The following is a 21,659-nucleotide window of genomic DNA, read 5'->3' on the forward strand; positions in this document are numbered from 1 at the left end:
AAACATCACCTCAAAACAGAGTTACATTTATTATCATTACATAGCTATCATAATGAGATACGAAGGAATAAATAACCATAATATTAAAAAACATCATTGTCACCATTGAATGTAATAGTTATCTATTTCTTCAGTGGCAGTTTCGGCCTTGCGGACATTAACAGGAGATGTACTGCAAAAGGCTGTGCTTTACCATACGTCAGACACTTAAGGCACTACTGATATATAGGGCGATCCGCTGATAGTGAATGGGCGAAATGACTCACGAAATAAGCATCAAACGAAAAAACTACAAACAACGAAACTCGTCTAGCTTGAAGGGGGAAACCAGATGGCGCTATGGCTGGCCCGCTAGATGGCGCTGCCATAGGTAAAACGGATGTCACCAGCGTTTATTTTTAAATAGGACCCCCATTTTTATTACATATTCGTGTAGTACGTAAAGAAATATGAATGTTTTAGTTGGACCACTTTTTCGCTTTATGATAGATGGCGCTGTAATAGTCACAAATGTATAACATTCCGCCTGTGCGGACGGTATTTGCTTCGTGATACATTACCCGTGTTAAAATGGACCGTTTAACAACTGCGCAAAAGATCGATATCGTGTTGATGTACGGCTATTGTGATCAAAATGCCCAACGGGCGTGTGCTATGTATGCTGCTCGGTATCCTGGACGACATCGTCCAAGTGTCCGGACCGTTGGCCGGGTAGTTACGTTATTTAAGGAAACAGGAAGTGTTCAGCCACATTTGAAACGTCAACCACGACCTGCAACAAATTATGATGCCCAAGTAGGTGTTTTGGCTGCTGTCGCGGCTAATCCGCACATCAGTAGCAGACAAATTTCGCGACAATCGGGAATCTCAAAATCGTCGGTGTTGAGAATGCCACATCAACATCTATTGCACCCGTACCATATTTCTATGCACAGGGAATTGCATGACGACGACTTTAAACGTCGTTTACACTTCTGCCAGTGGGCACAAGAGAAATTACGGGACGATGACAGATTTTTTGCACGTGTTCTATTTAGCGACGAAGCATCATTCACCAACAGCGGTAACGTAAACCGGCATAATATGCACTATTGGGCAACGGAAAATCCACGATGGCTGCGACAAGTGGAACATCAGCGACCTTGGCAGGTTGATGTATGGTGCGGCATTATGGAAGGAAGGATAATTGGCCCCCATTTTATCGATGGCAATCTAAATGGTGAAATGTATGCTGATTTTTTACGTTATGTTCTACCGATGTTACTACAAGATGTTTCACTGCATGACAGAATGGCGATGTACGTCCAACATGATGGATGTCCGGCACATATCGCGAGTGCTGCTGAAGCGGTATTGAATAGCATGTTTCATGACAGGTGGATTGGTCGTCGAACCACCATACCGTGGCCCGCACGGTCATCGGATCTGACGTCCCCGGATTACTTTCTGTGGGGAAAGTTGAAGGATATTTGTTATCGTAATCCACAGACAACGTCTGACAACATGCGTCAGCGCACTGTCAATGTGCGTGCGAACATAAACGGAAGACGAACTACTCGCTGTTGAGAAGAATGTCGTTACACGTATTGCCAAATGTATTGAGATTGACGGATATCATTTTGAGCATTTGTTGCATTAATGTGGTATTTACAGGTAATCACACTGTATCGGGATGCGTTCTCAGAAATGATAAGTTCACAAAGGTACATTGGAACAACCGAAATAAAATGTTCAGACGTACCCTCGTCCTGTATTTTAACTTAAAAAACCTACCTGTTATCAACTGTTCGTCTAAAATTGTGAGGCTTATGTTTATGACTATTGCAGTGCCATTTATCACAAAGCGAAAAAAGTGATCCAACTAAAACATTCATATTTCTTTACGTACTACAGAAGTATGTAATAAAGAGGGGGGTTCCTATTTAAAGAAACGCAGTTGATATCCGTTTGACCAATGGCAGCGCCATCTAGCGGGCAACCATAGGACCATATCGTTTTCCCCCTCAAGCTAGAGAAGTTTCGTTCTTTGTGGTTTTTTCGTTTGACGCTTATTTCGTGAGATACTGGGCCCGGTCACGATCAACGGACATATCTGAGATTTTTAACGATCTTACTGTCTTTAACGTAAACCACAACGAATCAGTTCTCTTGTATACTGTTTACAAGTACAACTGAGGTATCTGTCATTGCAGGAGTGAGCACTGCTAGAAGACTCTTGCACATGTCCAATTCACGGATAAAAGACGTCACTCAAATACCGTTGGCCGACGAATCGTTAAATGTTTGCGAAGTATCTTCCTAGTTTTCTGACAGTAAAGTAGCAAGGACTCTTCGAAAAAATCGAGAACCTTCTCAGATACGACACTGCTTGAATAGCGCTATGTTGCTCCTCAAATAATCAGAACTGATGCCTTGTGGACTCCCATGGGAATCATATTGCTATCCACCCGACCTCACAAGAAGTTGGGTGTCCCGATGTTGTTTTAATGCCTGCCGGAATGGCTGTATTGCCTTACTCAAACCCAATCTGCGATGTTTGTACATGTTCTGCTTTACATATTTTCTTGTTTATGTCGCCACTCTGCGCCAGCTGAAATCGTGTCATGTAGCTGAGTTCTGTCAAGACGAAATCACCATGCCTTCGTTGTTGTTGTTTGTTGTTGTGGTCTTCAGTCCTAAGACTGGTTTGATGCAGCTCTCCATGCTACTCTATCCTGTGCAAGCCTCTTCATCTCCCAGTACCTGCTGCAGCCTACATCCTTCTGAATCTGCTTAGTATATTCATCTCTTGGTCTCCCTCTACGATTTTTACCCTCCATGCTGCCCTCCAGTACTAAATTTGTGATCCCTTGATGTCTCAGAACATGTCCTACCAACCGATCCCTTCTTCTAGTCAAGTTGTACCACAAACTCCTCCCCAATTCTATTCAATACCTCCTTATTAGTGATGTGATCTACCCATCTAATCTTCAGCATTCTTCTGTAGCACCACATTTCGAAAGCTTCTATTCCCTTCTTATCTAAACTATTTATCGTCCACGTTTCACTTCCATACATGGCTACACTCCATACAAATACTTTCAGAAACGACTTCCTGACACTTAAATCTGTACTCGATGTTAACAAATTTCTCTTCTTCAGAAAGGCTTTCCTTGCCATTGCCAGTCTACATTTTATAAACTCTCTACTTCGACCATCATCAGTTATTTTGCTCCCCAAATAGCAAAACTCCTTTACTACTTTAAGTGTCTCATTTCCTAATCTAATTCCCGCAACATCACCCGACTTAATTCCACTATATTCCATTATCCTCGTTTTGCTTTTGTTGATGTTCATCTTATACCCTCCTTTCAAGACACGGTCGATTCCGTTCAACTGCTCTTCCAAGTCCTTTGTTGTCTCTGACAGAATTACAATGTCATCGGCGAACCTCAAAGTTTTTATTTCTTCTCCATGCATTTTAATACGTACTCCGATTTTTTCTTTTGTTTCCTTTACTGCTTGCTCAATATACAGATTGAATAACATCGGGGAGAGTGTACAATCCTGCCACACTCCCTTCCCAACCACTGCTTCCCTTTCATGTCCCTCGTCTCTTATAACTGCCATCTGCTGTCTGTACAAATTGTAAATAGCCTTTCGCTCCCTGTATTTTACCCCTGCCACATTCAGAATTTGAAAGAGAGTATTCCAGTCAACATTGTCAAAAGCTTTGTCTATGTCTACAAATGCTAGAAACGTAGGTTTGCCTTTCCTTAATGTTTCTTCTAAGATAAGTCGTAGGGTCAGTATTGCCTCACGTGTTCCACCATTTCTACGGAATCCAAACTGCTCTTCCCCGAGGTCGGCTTCTACCAGTTTTTCCATTCGTCTGTAAAGAATTTGTTATCTCACTGAATCCTAGTTACGTTAAACTGAGTTTTTCGGCCATCGGTTCTGTACAGTTGTTTGAAAAGGAGTACATTGTGCTGCACCATGGAAAGTTACCAGCAATCTCATGTCTGTCGATAATAATTTTCCATTATATTTGTGCTAGCTCAACTGTGAGACTAAGGTAATTAATCCACAACATTAGCCTCTACCGGACACTGTTGTGCACCAGCTGTGTTATTTTTACACTTTTATGAGGACTCTTCGATGCATATTATACTTGTTTTTTATATGCAAGCCTAAAAGAATATCACATTTGTTCTGTGCTACAGGATTATGGTATGAGTAGCGTTTCGCCACTGTTTGCTGCACTTTGTAGAAATTTCAGTTGTCAGCTGCTGGCTTCTGTCATTTGTGTGAAAACCAGAACAATGCGCGTTATGAGAAGTACAGGCAGCAAGAGGAGCACATTTTTATTGTCAGACACTGTTAGAAGATTGTTTAGGCACGCCGGCCGCAGTCGCCGTGCGGTTCTAGGCGCTACAGTCTAGAACCGAGAGACCGCTATGGTCGCAGATTCGATTCCTGCATCGGGCATGGATGAGTGTGATGTACTTAGGTTAGATAGGTTTAATTAGTTCTAAGTTCTAGGCGACTGATGACCTCAGCAGTTAAGTCGCACAGTGATCAGAGCAATTTTTTTGTTTAGGCACCTCAAAAAAGAGAAAACATACAAGCGTTACCCAAAACCTATATTGTACAAGCGAAACAACATACACGGTAACTGGAGCACAATGCACGACATTTTCTCATATCGATCGTGTCAATATGGGCGCTGCATAAGCACAAGTAAAACGAAGTGCATAGAACAGAACCCATGCCTCCGTGTTGCAAAGGGAAATGGTTTTTTCAAACCCTTAGACAAAAAAGTGTAGCAGTTTACATAATGTGTTACTGTCACAAAGTTTATAAACTTGTCATCATTGAAGTTTCACGTCATAAACTACGAATTCCAAACTGTGAAACATTTTGCAAGTATTTCTATCAAATAAATGTAAAATAAGAGTAAACGTTTATTTATTGCCTGTTCTCATAATATTAATTATATTGATTATTATTAATTGTATTGACTATATTAATTATATTGCTAATACATACAAATAGGAGGCTCAAACAAGACAGCCAATACAGAACCAACAGAAAAACTTCAGAAAGCGTACAAACTTGCACGGACGCACTGCAATTAAAGGAGCATCTCAAGACAGGAAAAACTCATGCTCTACAATACAGTGGTACTACCTGAATCTCTATATGTGTCAGAAACGACTACAATTGGGGCATCGGGCATCACAGAGACAGGAAAGGTAGAGCGTAAAAACCTTCAAAAAATTTCCGGAGCAGTACATAGAGGAGGTACATGGATGAATAGGCCAACCAAAGAGCTATACAAACATACTGACAGACTCACAGATATAATCAGGAAATGTCGATTGATATTCTTTGGGCACATACACAGAACGAACAACCCAGACTCACAAAGAGGATTTTTGACGTACTGATGTAGTGATAGAGAAAAGAAGAAGAAAACATGATAAAAGGGGAAAATTGAATAATCATGTAACATTCAGGTTCAATCAGTGTCTTAAGAGCGAGAATGTATAATAATAATAATTGTAATGCGATAGTTAGAAGTCAGTTATAGTGAAACAAAACTCGACACGCATCATCGTCCTACTGCGTTTCTCATAATGTTTGTAGTGAAAGAATTACTTCACTATTTATGTCGTCGTCCAATATGTCAAAATATTCATAGAATTCAAATTACTTCAACATTTCCTTTAAAAAACGAGAAAAAAGTCCAGTTTTCAGGACAGGAAGGGGTAAACAGTGACACTTGCCAGGAAAACAACAATATCATTTCGGACCATTCATTACAGTGCGAGTCAGCTTCCCATTAAATTGTATTCTAAGTGAGAGATTCGTATGCCTATCTAATAAGCAAACAATTCCGTTAAATCGTGTGCAGAACATGAGGTTCATTTCGGCCAAATGCATTCCTTTGAGGTCGCTAATGATGTGATTGTTAGAGCAGCTCACGAAACATGTAGTCAGCCCCTTATCCTCCCATACGAAACAAAAAAAATATATAACGGTGCGTCTTCTGTAAATATGTGCACAGAATAAAAAACTTACCTAAATACACTGAAGCGCTAAGTAACTGGTACACCTGCATAGTATCGTGTACAGACCCCGCTAGCACGCAGATGTGCTGCAACACGACGTGGCATGGATCCGACTAATGTCCAGTAGTAGTGCTGGAGGGAATTGACACCATGAATCCTGCGGGGTTGTCCATAAATCCGTAAGAGTGCTAGAGGGTGAAGATATTTCCTGAACAGCACGTTATAAGGAATCCCAGATATACTCAATAAAATTCATTTCTGAGGAGTGTGATAGCCAGCAGAAGTGTTTCAACCCAGAAGAGTATTTTTGGAGCCACTCTGCAGCAATTCTGGAGGAATGGAGTGTCGCATTGTTCTGTTGGAATTTCGCAAGTTCGTCGGAATGCACAATGGACGTGAATGGATGCAGGTGATCTGACGGAATGCTTACGTACATGTCACCCGCCACAGTCATATCTAGACGTATCAGGGGTCCCATATCACTCCAGCTGCACACGCCCTACACCATTACAGAACCTCCACCTGCTTGAACAGTCCTCTGCTGACATGCAGGGTCCACCGATTCATGAGGTTCTCTCCATACCAATACACGTGCATCTACTCGATACAATTTGAAACGAGATTCGTCCGACCAGGCAACATGTTTCCAGTCATCGACAGTGTGATGACTGGCCCAGGCGAGGCGTAAAGCTCTGTTACCTGTAGTCATCAAGGGTACACAAGTGGGTCTTCGACTCCAAAAGCCCATATCGCTGACGTTTTGTTGAATGATTCGCAAGCTGACACTTGTCGATGGCTCAGCGTTGAAACATTCAGCAATTTGCGGATCGGTTGCACTTCCGCACCGTTGAACGAATCTCTTAAGTCGTTGTTGGTCCCATTCTTGCAGCATCTTTTTCCGGCCTCAGAGATATAGGAGATTTGATGTTTTACCGGATTCCTCCCATTCACGGTACACTCGTGAAATGGTCGTACGGGAAAGTCCCCAATTCTCTCATACCTCGGAGATGCTGTGTCCCATTTCCCGTGCGCCGACGGTAACACCACGTGCAAACTCACTTAAGTCTAGGTAACTGCGCCAGACACTTGTCTCATATAGGTGTTGCCGTCCGCAGTGGCCTATTCTGCCTGTTTACATATCTCTATATTTTAATACCTATGCCTATACCAGTTTCTTTGGCGCTTCAGTGTATCAATAAAGACTTAACCCTAGGACGCCCAAGCCTTTTTTTCTAACTTGGATGCCTAAGGGGGGGGGGGAGGGGTGTTCGGCGAGCCCACAGGTATTAAATAAGTTTACTGACGAAAAATTATAACTTTCAAAATGGTTTATGTATTTTAACTAAGGCATCAGTTTATAAATGTTGTTAATTGTTATAAATTTGGATTGAGTGGCTAAAAAATTGACATATTACAATACAAAATACAGATGTGTTCATATACAATAGACTACACTGAGTCCTCAACTTCAAGGCAAGAGACACACTTCAATATTTTTTCTCAATGTGTGTTACACACATGCTCATGACACTGTCCACAATAGTGTTTTGGTTTACTTAGATTGTTTTACTTCTGCTTCTATGTTTTAGCTTTTCTTACACAAATATGGCACCGACCTTTCCCTGCAGGAGACTGACGTGCTTCTGTTGTCACTTCTTTGATTTTCTTTTGTAGAATAGTCTCCATTGATTGAACAATTTGGTTAGATAACCCTCTTGCATTGGCACTTCTTTCTTTTACCTGCAATTCCACTAGCTCCATCCCAGTTTGCAGAAGATAAAGTTTCCATTTGTTGTGTTTCTTTTCATTCCATCTTGGATGTTGCTGGATGAATATGGTGGTTGCCTTGATAGCACAAATGTCGATGAGAGAGTAAAATACAGATAGAGGCCATCTCTTTGTTCCCCTCTTGCAGGTGTACATACGCGCCATTTGATCATGGTATCAATTCCACCCATTAGTGGGAATATAATATTCATTTATCTCGGTTTTATTCTTCTCTCCTCCAACAGTGCCTTTATCTTGGTGCATTGTTGACAAAATCAGTAAGCTTTTACTTGGTTTCGGTTTTGCTGTGTAGGACACCAAAGTTACTGGAGACCTACGTGTTCGAAACTGCACTAACTCACTGCAAGATTACAAGATAAATAACAGCTGACTGAGATCAACAGTCACTTCCTCTGAAAGTAAACCGATTGTTGTGAATATCAAGAATACCAACCAACAAGAAATGAACTTGCATTTTTGTAGAGTTGATAAATACTAAATCCTACTAAGGGAAATTTTCTATAGCATGGAAGCCTAAGGGGGGGGGGGTGTTTGTTGGACCCATAATATGTTTATTTATTTTTTCTTTCAAAGCAGGAATTTTCTAAAAAATATATTGATACTAACGTTTCATAAAATAGCCAACAAACAATAACTCAAAGAGAATACGTAGTATGAAAGTTACTTGGGCAAAAGCAGGGGACATAAAAAAAGTTGTAGGTTCAACAACTCCCCCACCCCCACCCCTTAGGCGTCCTAGGGTTAACATGTCAGAGTAGCTGGTAAGTGGTTTCTGATTGCTACATCCATCACTGAAAGTATCCCCAAATCTGAAAATCCTGTTTAGCCATACGATTTACTGTCGTGATGAATGCATGATTTAATGGATGAAGCAGTCAGTGGTGTGAACACTCCGTCCTTCCTTTGTCCAGCTGAGCTACATGTTCCTGGGGCGCGTGCTGCGAGTGGCACCTGCTGGCGACATCTTTGGCCAGCAGGAGGAGCTGAGGACGAGCATCGAACGCTGGGTGGAAACGCTGCCCCTGCTGGTGGACGCCAGCCCCTGGTCAAAGGGCCACGCCAGCCGGTTCATACACATAAGGTGAGTCACCTGAAGCTAGAGCTGTAACACCACCATAGACTATCACGAGTGATGTAGGCCATGGCAGTTTGCCTAGTAGCTTTCTTTTTTTCTTTATTGTTATTTTAATCACCTTTTTACAAGGCGGGCTGTCAGCAGCATATTACGCTGCTCTTCAGCCGTGAGTGGTACAATAATATGACATACAGGTGGCACAGATAATACAATGAAAACGGCGTGCCAAAAACTGTTGATACAAAAAACAATAAACATTAAGCCGTTCACGCTGGACGAGAAAAAACACTAACACTAGTTGAAACGGCGCACATAACACGGATGACGGCGACGTCACACGTGAACAGTGGTGGCGTGATGGCGAAAGAACACTAAACACAAAACGAAGCCACACACACGAGACACTGATGGCGATGATCTCCGGCGCACGAATGTCCACTGAGCGTATACGAGTCCGGCGACCTGCCAAGAGAGGAGGAGGAGGAAGGGGAGTGGGAGAGGAAGAGGGGAGAGCAGAGATGCCACAGGCAGGGGAGATAGGGTGATGGGAGGAATGGGTAGAGGAAGCCCAGGGGAAGAGGAGGAGGGGGGATGGGGGGAAAAGGAGAGAGAAGGGAGGGAGGGTGCCTAAAGGAAAAGACACAAGAAGTGGGGGGGGGAGGTTCAAAGTTGATAGGAGGGGTAGATGGAGGGGAGGAGGACATCATCAGGGAGGGGGAACTGGCGGAATCCACCTTGGGAGAGGGTAAGGAGGGTGGAGAGATGGAGACTGGGTGGGACGTGGGAATACAGGCGCGGCAGTGGGCGGGGGTGGGAGAGGATGGGCGAGACAAGCGGGTGAGGAGGATTGAGTTTGCGGGAAGTGTACAGGATCCGTATCCTTTCAAGGAAAAGGAGGAGGTGGGGGAACAGAAGGAGATCGTACAGGATCCGCGTGGGGGAGGGGAGACGGATGCGATAGGTGAGGCAGAGAGCATGGCGTTCAGGTATTTGAAGGGATTTATAAAAGGTAGGGGGTGGGTGGGGCGGAGATCCAGGCCGGATGGGCGTAACAAAGGATAGGGCGGATGAGGGATTTATAGGTGTGGAGGATGGTGGAGGGGTCCAGACCCCACGTACGGCCGGAGAGGAGCTTGAGGAGACTGAGTCGGGAGCGTGCCTCGGCTTGGATTGTCCGGAGATGGGGAGTCCAGGAGAGGCGACGGTCGAGGGTGACGCCAAGGTACTGAAAGGTGGGGGTGAGGGTGATAAGCCTAGTAGCTTTCGGCAGTTAAGATCATAAGTGTGTCACTTGTACGTTAGGTGTGTTGCATACCTATCGGGCGTTACGTAATTTCTATCGCTTTGTTCAGACATGTGATCGCTGTCTTACTAACGGGTGATCAAAAAGTCAGTATAAATTTGAAAACTTAATAAGCCACGGAATAATGTAGGTAGAGAGGTATAAATTGACACGCATGCTTGGAGTGACATGGGGTTTTATTAGAACCAAAAAAAGTTCACAAAATGTCCGACAGATGGCGCTGGACAACAAAACTTCAGTGACTGCGCATGACAATTGTGTATAAAAGGAGCTGTAATGAGGGAGAGAATCAGATGCGCCAGCAGTCGCAGCATGTTGACGTTACCTGAAAAGGCGCTTTTAAGGAAGCTGTATTATCAGAATGGGGAATATGCTAGTTCAGCGTTACGATCCTATGACCATAGGAAGGGGATTCGAACGGGTAAAGGTCCGTTGACAAATGCAGCTGTGGCGAGAATGATTTCGAAGTTCCAAGCCACGGGTTGTTTAGACGATAGATCCCGTAGTGTCCTACCGAGCACAAGGCGTAATGCTGCTGAGACAGTTCAGGAAGAGATGGAGACTGTAGCGGGTTCGTCTATGCGTCTATGCACGGGGAAGTCAGCGCTCGTGCAGTCGCATGTCGCACCGGCGTTCCACACACTATATGAAACGTCCCTTAGAAAAATTATACATGACTGTGCTTAAGCTGACACACAATATTTTTTAGCGCAACGTAATCTGACTTTCAATAAGCCCTGACTAAATTAGCCTATATGTTTCACAAATCACTTACCTCACAAAAATCTTCGTTACTCGAACTAATCAATACAGCGAGCGCCTTTACTGCCAGCTAAATAAAAGATTCAAACTACTGAAGGCACAAACTACTGATAGGCATAGTTCGCAAATGAAAGATTTTGATAGAGAACAAACAATATATTTACCTCAATAGTGTTCAAAGGCCATAATATATATATATATATATATATATATATATATATATATATATATATATATATATATATATATATCAGTCCATGATATCCAATATTACAAATTTACTCTTTCTGATGGACACACGTCTAGATCATCCGCTCTCATAAATCCGCCATCTCACTTCCCCACATCCACCACAGCTGACAGCTCACCTCCAACTGCGCAAAGCTACGCGCTGTTAACATCCAGCTCCCCAACACTACAATAGCGACTATTGCAACAATGCCGACCAGCCTCAGACTGCACACAGCACAGTCAGAGATTTTCACATTTACCAATAAAAAAACCTATACAGCCTACTTACAACTACTGTTTAGTTGGCACTTGGGTGTACCCTCCGATGCTATGCGTACAAAATCCATCGGCATCATGACTGTTACCTGGCGATTTAGTAAAGCGGAGGGCTTTTGCGGTGTGGGCGTTTCAAAAGGTGGCGGCAGATGACGATTGGTTGAGTAGCGTGTTGTGGACCGACGAAGCTCATTTCACGCTCCGAGGATCTGTCAACGCCCACAACTGCAGGATTTGGGCTACCGAAAATCCTAGAACTGTCGTGGAAACTCCATTGCACGACGAGAAAGTCACGGTATGGGTTGGATTTACCGCATCTACCGTTTCGGGCCTTTTTCCTTCGAGGAAATGCGTGATTCTGGTTTTGTAACTGCTACCGTGACGGGTGAGAGGTACGCCGATATGTTACAGAATCGCATCATCCCCAGCCTGGCTGATAAAGCACCTGCTGGAACGTACGATGTTTCTGCAGGACGGCGCTCCACCCCATATTGCTAGACGCGTGAAAGATCTCTTGCGCGCGTCGTTTGGTGCTGATCGTATGCTCAGCCGCCACTTCCGTCATGCTTGGCCTCCCAGGTCGCCAGACCTCAGTCCATGCGATTGTGGGCTTTGGGGTTACCTGAAGTCGCAAGTGTATCGTGATCGACCGACGTCTCTAGGGATGCTGAAAGACAACATCCGACGCCAATGCCTCACCATAACTCCGGACATGCTTTACAGTGCTGTTCACAACATTATTCCTCGACTACAGCTATTGTTGAGGAATGATGGTGGACATATTGAGCATTTCCTGTAAAGAACATCATCTTTGCTTTGTCTTACTTTGTTATGCTTATTATTGATATTCTGATCAGATGAAGCGCCAACTGTCGGACATTTTGTGAATCTTTTTGTTTTTTGTTTTTGTTTTAATAAAATCCCATGTCATTCCAAAGTATGTGTGTCAATTTTTACCTCTCTATCTACATTATTCCGTGATTTATTCAGTTTTCAAATTTATACTGACTTTTTGATCACCCAGTAAATCCCCCCCCCCCCCCAATAGTGGAAGCGGTGAATCGTCTGGAAACTGAGTGAGGATATACGCGTGTATCAAAAAGAGTCACCCAACTCGGCATGTCTACATTTCTGAAACTAATAAACATATACAACGAATTTTGATTTTTGATGAGCAGGAAACTCAAAATGTTTTTTTCATACCTTTTTATAGGTGTTCAGTATCTCCTCCTTGAGATGCCTTGCATATGTCAGTGCAGTATTCAAATTGTTCGCCCACTGCAGCGAGCATGTCTTGAGTTACAGCTTCCAAAGCTGCTGTCTCATTTCATTTCTTGTTGTTGGTAACGGAGGCACATAAATAGAGTCTTTTATAAGCCCCACAAGAAATAATCACACATAGTCAGGCCCGGTGACCTTGGAAGCCAGTAATGCAAGGCTGAATCATTTGGTCCAGTGCAACCAATCCATCATTCGGTAATCCTTTGATTTAAAACTTCCCACACTTCTAGATGCCACTGTGGCGGTACCCCTCCTGTTGGTAAATGAAGCAATTGAAATCACTCTCCAACTGTGGGAAAACAAAGTTCTGAAGCATATGGAGATATGTGCTTCCTGTATCAGTGTTCTCGGCAAAGAAAAATGGACCGTACACGTTTTCTCGTGAAACTGCACGAAACACATTAAATTTTGGGGAGTCCCTCTCATGTTGCACAACCTCATGTAGTTATTCTGTACCCCAAATTCTCACATTATGACTGGTCACTTTTCGATTTAAATGGAATGTTGTCTTGTCACTAAACACTAAGCGTAGAGGAAAACTGTCGTCCTCCATGTTGTCAAGAACGAAATTACAGAACAGCCTTCAAAAAGAGCTTGCAATAGCTGAATTTTTTACGGTTGCATGTGTAAGAGTGGACGCACCACACGCCTGACGGACATCGGGGGCACGTCGAGCTGTTGAGCGGTGAACGGTTTTCTGTGAAATAAATTAAAAAAAAAATGTTCAAATGTGTGTGAAACCTTATGGGACTTAACTGCTAAGGTCATCAGTCCCTAAGCTTACACACTACTTAACCTAAATTATCCTAAGGACAAACACACACAACCATGCCTGAGGGAGGACTCGAACCTCCGCCGGGACCTGCTGCACAGTCCAGGACTGTAGCCCCTAAGACCGCTCGGCTAATCCCGCGCGGCTCTGTGAAATCCTTGTGAAATTATGGTGGATGCGTTCGACGTCTGTGTCAGACATTCAGAAACGGCCCAGCGACTTGCCTTTACACAAAAAACCTGTTTCTCGGAGTTGTTCATGCCATCGTCTAATACTCTGTGCTGTTGGAGGAACCACACCATACCTACGAGGTGCATTCAAGTTCTAAGGCTTCCGATTTTTTTTCTAATTAACTACTCACCCGAAATCGATGAAACTGGCGTTATTTCTCGACGTAATCGCCCTGCAGACGTACACATTTTTCACAACGCTGACGCCATGATTGCATGGCAGCGGCGAAGGCTTCTTTAGGAGTCTGTTTTGACCACTGGAAAATCGCTGAGGCAATAGCAGCACGGCTGGTGAATGTGCGGCCACGGAGAGAGTCTTTCATTGTTGGAAAAAGCCAAAAGTCACTAGCAGCCAGGTCAGGTGAGTAGGGAGCATAAGGAATCACTTCAAAGTTGTTATCACGAAGAAACTGTTGCGTAACGTTAGCTCGATGTGAGGGTGCGTTGTCTTGGTGAAACAGCACACGCGCAGCCCTTCCTGGACGTTTTTGTTGCAGTGCAGGAAGGAATTTGTTCTTCAAAACATTTTCGTAGGATGCACCTGTTACCGTAGTGCCCTTTGGAACGCAATGGGTAAGGATTACGCCCTCGCTATCCTAGAACATGGACACCATCATTTTTTCAGCACTGGCGGTTACCCGAAATTGTTTTGGTGGCAGTGAATGTGCTTCCAATGAGCTGACTGGCGCTTTGTTTCTGGATTGAAAAATGGCATCCACGTCTCATCAATTGTCACAAAGTCCCATTCATGCTGTCGTTGCACGTCAACATTGCTCGGCAACATGCCACACGGGTAGCCGTGTGGTCGTCTGTCAGCATTTGTGGCACCCACCTGGATGACACTTTTCGCATTTTCAGGTCGTCATGCAGGATTGTGTGCACAGAACCCACAGAAATGCCAACTCTGGAGGCAATCTGTTCAACAGTCATTCGGCGATCCCCCAAAACAATTCTCTCCACTTTCTCGATCATGTCGCCAGACTGGCTTGTGCGAGCCCAAGGTTGTTTCAGTTTGTTGTGACATGATGTTCTGTCTTCATTAAACTGTTGCACCCACGAACGCACTTTCGACACATCCATAACTCCATCACCACATGTCTCCTTCAAGTGTCGATGAATTTCAATTGGTTTCACACCACGCAAATCCAGAAAACGAATGATTGCACGCTGTTCAAGTAAGGAAAACGTCGCCATTTTAAGTATTTAAAACAGTTCTCATTCTCGCCGCTGGCGGTAAAATTCCATCTGCCATACGGTGCTGCCATCTCTGGGACGTACTGACAATGAACGCAGCCTCATTTTAAAACAATGCACATGTTTCTATCTCTTTCCAGTCCGGAGAAAAAAAATCGGAGGCCTTAGAACTTGAATGCACCTCGTAGTACGAAATTCACGCTAAACTGTTATTATTGACCCGCACTGCGCAAAACGCGGTACACAAAAGTCTCTCTCTTGTCCCGACACCATTTTTACTAGAACTGAAGTGGGCAGACACTGCTGCTCCCTAGCGGGAAGAAGTAATCCTGTAGTCTCTGCTCTTTCCAACAATATCTCAGTTAATGTAACAGTTATGTTTTTTTAAAAATCAGATGATCCTTTCTGATAAACCCTGTACAAATAGTCGCGTTAACCATAGAACACTTTCGTATTATATAATCCTCATATCTGTTACTTAAAAGTAAACAGTATCTATGACAAAAGTGAAACTGTCAGAGCCGGTCGTAGTGGCCGAGCGGTTCTAGGCGCTACAGTCTGGAGCCGCGCGACCGCTCCGGCCGCAGGTTCGAATCCTGCCTCGGGCATGGATGTGTGTGATGACCTTAGGTTAGTTAGGTTTAAGTAGTTCTAAGTTCTGGGGGACTGATGACCACAGCAGTTAAGTCCCATAGTGCTCAGAGCCATTTGAAACCGTCAGTATTTAATTCAGCTTTTACTCGAAAATTGTTCGTTTGTAACTTACAAGAGAGGCATATTGTAGTAAAAATAAAAAAAATACACATTTATAATATAACGTTAGGAAAAGCAATTTGCTCAAAAAAAGGTAAAATTTACAAATAATGCAAAATAAAAACATATCAAACATAACTTTAATACTTCATCGAATTTATATAAAAGATGTTTCTGTTCATCCACGCTAATAAACAATAACGCGGGGCTTTTGCCTTTGACCATAATCAAGAACTTTCTACAGAGTGGAACAACAACAATAATAATATAGATTTATTTTTATTTTTGTGCATCTAAAGTGTACTTGTTTATATAAAAGTGCGGAGGTTAGACAATCAACTAACTTTTATTACGCATAAAAAATAAGTTACATGTTGCAAGGATATAGAGTACACAGTGGACTAACACTGAAAAATGTGCAGTCCTAATTATGAGCAAAAGAAACAGAAAACAAAGAGAATCCATCAGCTCCCACTTTCTCTCTCACACAATCCCCTATGTTTCTTTCTCTACAAATGCTGCCAACGCTACGGATAATCCTACCGTTTGGTAAGTCATTTATGTATTTTACCAGACCAATCAAAACATAGTTTTGGTAGAGGGCAACTCTAACAAGCTCGGAAAATTCGGGACCAAGTATTGCATGAAAATTACGATTGGAAAATTCTCTTACTTCCTTAGAAAGAGAGGACCTGGATAAGCTTATGGAAACTGCAGCACTGAGAAATAACGCTAGCTACGTGATTGAAACAAAGTGGCAGACTTCGTTCTGAATCGACTTCTGATCTATGGAACTAGACTGGAGGAGCATTGAATGAGTATCTTCAGAGATGTGGCACAAACACACTCCGTTTCCGTTAGAAACTTGTTCAGCATGGTTTAGAGTGTGGAATTTTGCTGTGAACAGAGTACTGAGAAGGAGTAGGCCAGTGTTACTAGCATCTTGTAGCAAGGCTGTTTTGATTCGAAACTGTCCACAAACATGTTTCAGAGAATGTTGTACGAATTCTCTTAGTCAAGTAGCTGTTCAGTAACTAGGTGTGTGAGAAAAATAATGATACCGATTTTTCACCAACCAAATTTTGTACCTTTTCTCAAACAACAATCTGCCCCTTCAAAGTAGTTCCCTTCGGCAGCTATACATCGGCGAAGTCATTGTTACGTCTTGGTAGCAGAGCTGAAAAGCTTTTAACATCTCACTAACACTCTTTTGAATATTCTTCAAAGTCCCAAAATGACATGCTTTTAAGCATTTTTCAATTTCGGGAAAAGAAGTCACAAGATGAATAGCGGGCTTATGGAACAACAGGAATCCCTTTTGGGGTAAAAAAATTCCGCGATGGAAGAGGGTGTGTGACATGGGACTTCACCAAAATGCAGCATCCACATGTCTGCAGTGTCGTGTTTCAATCGATTCACCCTTTCCCTGGAGCCAAACAGATCTTTATAAAACGCTTGGTTCATAGTTTGTTCTGGAGGAATTAATTCCTTATGCACGACACCCATACTGCCAATGAACCAAATTCTGAACTTGGAACATCTCGCTGAGTACGGTTCATCTTCAACATGTCGTATGTAGTACGGTGGAGGTAGAAAAGTTGAAAATTTACAGACTGTCCGCACAAGAAAGGGATCCTTTTAAGAGGTATTTGGCAACATAAAATTGTTGAGCCACAGGACATGCTTTTCTGTGTTGAAAGGAGTGTCTAATTCTTTGCAGAAGGCTCTCAACAAGATAAGTGGTCCCTAATTAGGTGTGGTTTCCCACAGCCCAAGTGAATTTCCGTTATGGCACTTTGGGAAAACGTTGGATTTAAACTTTCAGGATCCAGTTTTCTGATTGGGTCATACTCTTCTGCAGAGCCCGCACATTCTCATCGTGTCTACGTGCAGAGCATCAGATATGCCATTTGGAGAATTATTTCGTATATTTGGAAAGATTTGCTGCCTTCTTCCCTTATCTAAGAGTTACTGGTAGTATAATTGCAGATCAGGGTACAAATTATATGCTGGACCTCTTGAAGCAGTTTTCTTACATGTTCTGTGTCCAAAACCGTTTTACTACTCCTTTCCACCCACAAGTGAGTAGACATTACTATTGGTTCAACAAATACAGGGGTAACACTCATTTTTCCCGAGTATATGACGTCAAGCGCAATATCGACGACAGCAGGAACACCTATCGAATATCGACAGCGTTCGATACAGGTCTCTCACAAGACATCATGCTCGCATTTCGCATATTAATAAAAAACACGTCATTCTTTAATCGAATTCCTATCGTTACTGTTATAACTAAAGGTCTAGTAAGGATTTATCGACGGTTAACGCCTTCTCATAAGAGTATTCTCTCAGGAGTGAATCGTTATCGTCAATAATTTACGAATTAAGTACGAAACACGGTTGTCTTACGATTTGCAGTATGCCGTTTCAAGGTAATGGACCCATGAACACCTAACACCAACACGTCATTATTATAATTTAAATCAGTTAATAATGCATCAACCATGTAAGGTTCCAAGAGATGCTATGATAATAAAGACAGGATTTCACACGCCAGAACGCTAGCGTAATGGATAACATCGATCTTTCTGGAGTCGCACGATGTAAGTTAGCATCTCGCCACACGTAAATACACTGAAACACCAAAGAAACTGGTACAGCTGCCTAATATCGCGTAGGGCCCCCGAGAGCACGTAGAAGTGCCGCAAAACGACGTGGCGTGGACTCGACTAATGTCTGAACTGACACTATGAATTCTGCAGGGCTGTCCCTAAATCCGTAAGAGTTCGAGGAGGTGGAGATCTCTTCTGAACAGAACGTTGCAAGGCATCCCAGATATGCTAAATAATATTCATGTCTGAGACGTCTGGTGGCCGGCGGAAGTGTTTAAACTCATAAGCGTTCCTGGAGCCACTCTGTAGCAATTCTGAAGGTGTGGGGTGTCGCATTGTTCTGCTGGAACTGCCCAAGTCCGTCGGAACGCACAATGGACATGAATAGATGTTGATGATCAGACATGATGCTTTCATACGTGTGAGTTTGGGGATGTCCGGATACTTTTGATCACATGGTGTATGTAGTGTAAATCATTGTCAGTAACGTCGAAAACTGGATCGTCTACACAAGCGAGCATAAAAGAAAGAATATTACTCTAAAGGTGAGAACTAATCTTGAAAAATATCTCTTCCTGAAGATTTACGAATATATGTCCTGGTATTATTGTCTCTTGCAATGAGACATTTGTTTTAAACATGGCCGCATGGGGTAGCTGGTTCTTAGCGTAAGTTATTTTAAGTTATTTTAAGGGGCTCCGGAAACGCTCAAAATCATGAAAAGTTCAATTTTTACTTTTTTGCGTTTTCTGAATCTGCAGACTATTACCTTTTAATAGATATATAATTTATTCAATTCCGAAGACTACAACTATTTTTAAATTTTTTTTGAAATGTGTTCTACATGGGCGTGACCCACTGTGGCGCTGTTAAACTGCTGTCAAATGGTGTTATTATTAACGTCCGTGTGCATCAGGTACATTTTGGTGATGTGAGATAAAGTATGTGTTGTGGCTAACCTGTGATGGTTCAATATATATCGCTGGTGTGATTGTCGATTGTTTCATGTTTATTTACTCTGTCGTTATCTCGAAAATATTCGTAATTAATTCTGTTTCTTGAGTCTCTGTTTTGTTGAAGTATAATAATGAGTAAAAGTAAAGTTATTAGAAATCCTCTGAAGGCTTTAAGAAAAGGAGAAATGTTGGAAAGCCAAAGGTATGTGTTATTACTGTAAACAATAAATACGATAACCAAGTGAGTGAACCTAACCTCTCAAGTATACCTGCCCATAGCAGTCAAAGTGGGAAAGAAAATACTTCACAGAAGAAGCTTGGTTCAATGGGTGAAAACTATGAATGTTTTATGGGCGAATCGGATGTGAATGAAATATTTGATATGTCGGTTCTCAAAGGAATTTTTTCAAACTGTGTAAGATGTATTCATTGTAGTGAAGTTGGTCTGGAACTCTCCATAATAAAGCACGTAGGACTTGCTAGTGAAATACAACTGAAATGTGATAAGTGTTCATACATGACCACCTTTTGGAACAGTGTTGCAGTAACTGCAACTGAAGAAAATGGTAGCAAAATCTACGATCGCAACAACGAGCGATGCTTGCTTTAGACAAGGAACGCCTTCGGGCTGCAGACAGGGCTGTAAAGAGTCTAGAAATACAAGCAAGAGTAAACAGGAGGAGGAACAAGAGGAAGCTGGAGGAGGAGTTTGCAGAGGATGAAGATAATCCATCCTATGGACCTGGAATGCACTAAAAAGTTAATCCAATCTTTGTCGCTCGATTCCCAAAACTTTTATTTTCTCATACTAATTACATGTTTTCTAAGGATCTTCCAAACATATTTGTTTCAAACTTCCAGTAAATGTTACACAGTACCTTTTGCATAATTTAACACAGCCTTTTTCCAAGAAACTGTATATTTTTGAATATATAAATAAAAAATTGCAAAAAATGTTGTGAATTTTCATTACAATTGAAAAAAAATCATCTTTAATAACTGAACTAAAATTTTGTAAAATCCCTGTGTTAAGTTGTAGCCCATATTCCAATAAATAATCTGTAAAAAGTTCAACTTCCTACCTCAAATACTTTGTGAGGAAAGATGTAATTTATAAGCGTTATTTTAACATTGCAAGTATAGGGCGTTCCGGAGCCCCTTAAGTGGTGTGTAATCCTAGGGACCGATGCACAAAAGAGTACTGAGAAAGAGATTTCCCATAAGAAAAGCACGCACAGGCTATACAGAGGTAAAATGTTGCCTGAACAGGTCTCACTTCACGAGAATCAAATCATTTCCGTGATTGTTGTGGTTGCTTAAGCGTTGTTTGTTTTGTTGTTCACAGGAACCGACAGCTTACCAGGCACATCCCACTGACGGCTTCTGGGGCCAGAAGGGACCACCAGCGTAGACACTTTTGGAGAAGGTGACGAGGCGACTCGGGATCACTACTGTGCGGCCAGTACCTCAGGAACGAGATGTGTGAAGCGCCTCACACTGGGCAAAGTGCATACTCGAATGGACAGAACTGAGGTGGCTCGCAACCTACTCACATCGCTTCAGACCGGGCCGCGTCATCTCTCTCCACGTTCCCGTGGGGACGATGAGACTGAAATCATGTCTCTTATAGAGACCTCTTACGTCTATGTGGATCATTACTGCACAGAGGTTGGACAAAATAACACGCTCATGCACCTAGTCTGTTGCAGTACTGCTTACGACCCGTTCTGGCACAAGTGAAAAACAAAAATGAAATTTAGTTTGTTACAGACATCCCACTGAAAGAAAACTCTGGGAAGAAATTGTTTACACTACGGTGTCCACATTGTTTTCAGTTTCCCACAGTGGACACACTTTGATATAACTGCATCTTAGACTGACCGCTCCAAAGAGGGCATACAGAGTGGTTGTCATAGATATATTGTTCTATTTATATTTATCATTTGTGTATGTTCAGATTGTGTGTGTTCTTATATTTCACTATTTATAAACAGTCTTTTCAAATATAATGAATATCTGTTTGTCTGTGTTGTAATATTTTCTATTTGTACACAACCTCTAGAGATATGACAATAAATTGATACATATGTACCACATATTATGTATAAAATATATTATTAAAATTACCCACTAAATCACTAAACCATTACTATTTATACACATATTTTTGTTTGTGTTGTTGTATTTAACTATTTATACACAGCTTTCTGAGCCATGACAATAAATAATTGACAAATATGTACGATACGTTGTTTATAAAATTATTAATCTTACGTAGGAAGTCACTAAGCCATTATTATTTATACACAGCCCCTTCAGATACGCTAAAAATCATTGATAGATGTGTACTGTATGTTATCTGTTACATAA

The 21,659-nt window shown here is 42.2% G+C and overlaps 1 protein-coding gene across 1 annotated transcript in view; it reads left to right on the forward strand.

The window, feature by feature from the left end:
* Positions 1–21,224, forward strand: part of LOC126428303 (uncharacterized) — an 81,522-nt gene extending 60,298 nt beyond the window's left edge. Inside the window, exons 5-6 of the mRNA XM_050090231.1 lie at positions 8,753–8,922; positions 20,635–21,224. Coding sequence (XP_049946188.1) covers positions 8,753–8,922; positions 20,635–20,719 — 255 coding nt within the window. The 3' untranslated portion in view covers positions 20,720–21,224. The remainder of the gene's footprint in view (positions 1–8,752; positions 8,923–20,634) is intronic.
* Positions 21,225–21,659: the final 435 nt, after the last annotated feature.

The sequence above is a fragment of the Schistocerca serialis genome, chromosome 12 (assembly GCF_023864345.2).
Source record: "Schistocerca serialis cubense isolate TAMUIC-IGC-003099 chromosome 12, iqSchSeri2.2, whole genome shotgun sequence".
In the NCBI taxonomy this organism is placed as follows: Eukaryota; Metazoa; Arthropoda; class Insecta; order Orthoptera; family Acrididae; genus Schistocerca; species Schistocerca serialis.